Source organism: Oratosquilla oratoria, chromosome 12 (genome assembly GCF_046742065.1).
Source record: "Oratosquilla oratoria isolate Oo_2021 chromosome 12, ASM4674206v1, whole genome shotgun sequence".
Taxonomy (NCBI): domain Eukaryota; kingdom Metazoa; phylum Arthropoda; class Malacostraca; order Stomatopoda; family Squillidae; genus Oratosquilla; species Oratosquilla oratoria.
In genome coordinates this window covers 12,863,701-12,866,200 of record NC_134788.1, presented here as the reverse complement: position 1 = coordinate 12,866,200, position 2,500 = coordinate 12,863,701, and the positions used below count along the sequence as shown (strand labels likewise).

The window sequence follows — 2,500 nt, the reverse complement described above, 5'->3', positions numbered from 1 at the left end:
TGACATTAGAACTCAACTGATATGGTTTTCCTCAACGACAGTGGCCACACTAGGGGTCTTGACGTGGTAAGATACAGCAAGTCGGCCATTGAGCTAGCCTTTGTGTCCCCTATCCTAGTCACCTGACTCCGTTGCAAAGACACCTCAACCTAGCAAAGAGGTGGACTGGGCTGCACACCAGGCCTATTTGATCAGCGCAAAATATCATCCGGACTTGACCAGTTCAGTGGAAATCTTAAATGCAAAAATCAACGTCCTTCCCTTTGTCAGAACAGGGCAGGAAAAGCGTGGGGCCGTCTTTAGCGGACGGAGGACTGTCAGCTTGCCGTCCGCAACATAAGGTTGGTCAACCAACGGTGCATGAGGAAAAGATCAGATACCTTCAAGACGAAATAGATCACATCACTACACTTACGATAGTTTGCTTCCCAACTGGTATCATCGCCCGAGCTCTACATAAAGTAGAATGAATCAAAGAAGCAATCCAGAACCCCAGGTCAAGAACGAAAATCTCTTCATGATAACACCATCACCATCGGGGACCTAATCCACCTACTGACCAAGAAATTAAAGTCCATGGTCATCACAATAGTACTAAACAGTATTCTGTACAAAATTTTCGACTCAAAGTGCACCCTTGTTCACTATGGCGAAACTTGCAGAGGACTAGACAAATGTTTAATTGAATATAAAGCTGATGTCCGCCACCATCGCAGAACGAATGCCTGGGTAAACCATATAGTCGAGAAACGACATATACCTTAAAGCAAGGTTTACACGCTACGATAAATTGTAGCGATTTATTGTAATGAAAAGGTTGTTACAATTTGTCATTACGTGTAAACAGGAGATCGTAGCGATAAAAAAAAAATCATAAAACACCAAAATGTTTGATCAAACACCAGAAAAATATGACGTCAGTCCTCGCTTCGCTCGCGAAGCGAGGACTGACGTCATATTTTTTCTGGTGTTTGATCAAACATTTTGGTGTTTTTTATCGCTACGATCTCCTGTTTACACGTAATGACAAATTGTAACAACCTTTTCATTACAATAAATCGCTACAATTTATCGTAGCGTGTAAACCTTGCTTTAGTAGAACTAAGCAAATATTTTAAATGAGAACCTAAGCAGAACACAAAGAAAAACACCAGAAGCAATATACCGCCAAATACGCCTGGGGGACAGTTGATCACGCGAACAGAGCGACACCACCGTACGACCAATCTGAAAGCTGGTAGCTACATAAAGAGAAAGGCACTATAAACTAACAAAGACAAAACTAGCACGAGGTCAGAAGCCACGGTAAACAATTTAATAGAGAATGGAAACTGCCAGTTCTTAACTTCAAGGATGATTATCCTTTCTGAATGCAATACATACGTAAAAGATTGTATAAACTTACAGTTCTTAACGTCAAGAATGAATTAACCTTTCTAAACGACAGGCATGTGTAGAAAAGTGTGTAAACTTCACAAATAAGAAGAAAGCAAATCCATGACATTGTCAAGTTTTCAATATATCGGGAAGAAAAGCAAAGATCTGTAACAGAAGGGTTTATAGTTCCTAAATCGAAGATGATTATACAGTATTTGGCCCTTTGACTACAAGACATACTTTACAACTAAAATAGCTCCAGGAAAGTCATTAAAGAATTTTAACTGTAGAGATGATAGATATTATTAATAAATTTAAAATATGGGCTATGCATATGAAATGTGAAATTAGAACCTTGAACGTAAGAAGTAACCAATTAAGTAAGGCTCACTACAGAAGTATGTTTCGATTTTTGTAAGAAAACGGAAAAATAAACCTAAATATTAAAGATTGTAGAATGCACGTAGGAAAAAAAAAATAGTAGTGATTTCAGAACTTACATTGACCTTCCGCGAAGCAGAACAATCCAGTGATTTGCAGCACGAGTACGAAAACCAGCGTCAAAAGTGACGCTGCAGCTGGAGGAGGAAGGGTCTTGGACATACTGTAGCTTGCCTCGTTTGCGGCGGCCGGTCCCTCTTGGCGCGTTCTGGGTGTACCTTTTTGCAAGGGGGAGGGTACCGAGTCAGTTGATTTTTCTTTTCTTTTTAATCTTAAGGATTGCGGAGCTGTCATCAGCTAATGTGTCTACTATACGATCACTAGTGCACAACTACCTCGGGTCATTCTCCCCCCACCGTCTTGTCCTTGCTTATCCAAGAGTCCCAACGGGACGGATGTCGTGGCGTGACGCCTCAAGAGATACGTGTGTAATTCACCAAAGTCTTGGTTCACGTGTTGGTCGACAGCGCCTGCCCTCCATGTTGAGAGCTCAAGTACATATATTACCCGATCCAAAGGCAATGTTCTGACATTACACACACGTACACCCTATAGTGTATGTGTGTCTGTATGTGTGTGTGTCGGATAGGCCCTATGGACTGAACCGTAGGACTCTATTTCCTTGCATTCATGCATACATACATACATACATACATACATACATACATACATACATACATAC

The 2,500-nt window shown here is 41.0% G+C and overlaps 1 protein-coding gene across 1 annotated transcript in view; it reads right to left on the bottom strand.

Annotated features, from left to right (window-relative positions):
- The window catches only part of LOC143030556 (uncharacterized), an 8,384-nt gene extending 6,154 nt beyond the window's left edge, over nucleotides 1-2,230 (bottom strand). The window contains exon 1 of the mRNA XM_076193706.1: nucleotides 1,878-2,230. Within this exon, the coding sequence (XP_076049821.1) occupies nucleotides 1,878-2,112 (235 nt within the window). The 5' untranslated portion in view covers nucleotides 2,113-2,230. The remainder of the gene's footprint in view (nucleotides 1-1,877) is intronic.
- Between the last annotated feature and the right edge of the window lie 270 nt (nucleotides 2,231-2,500).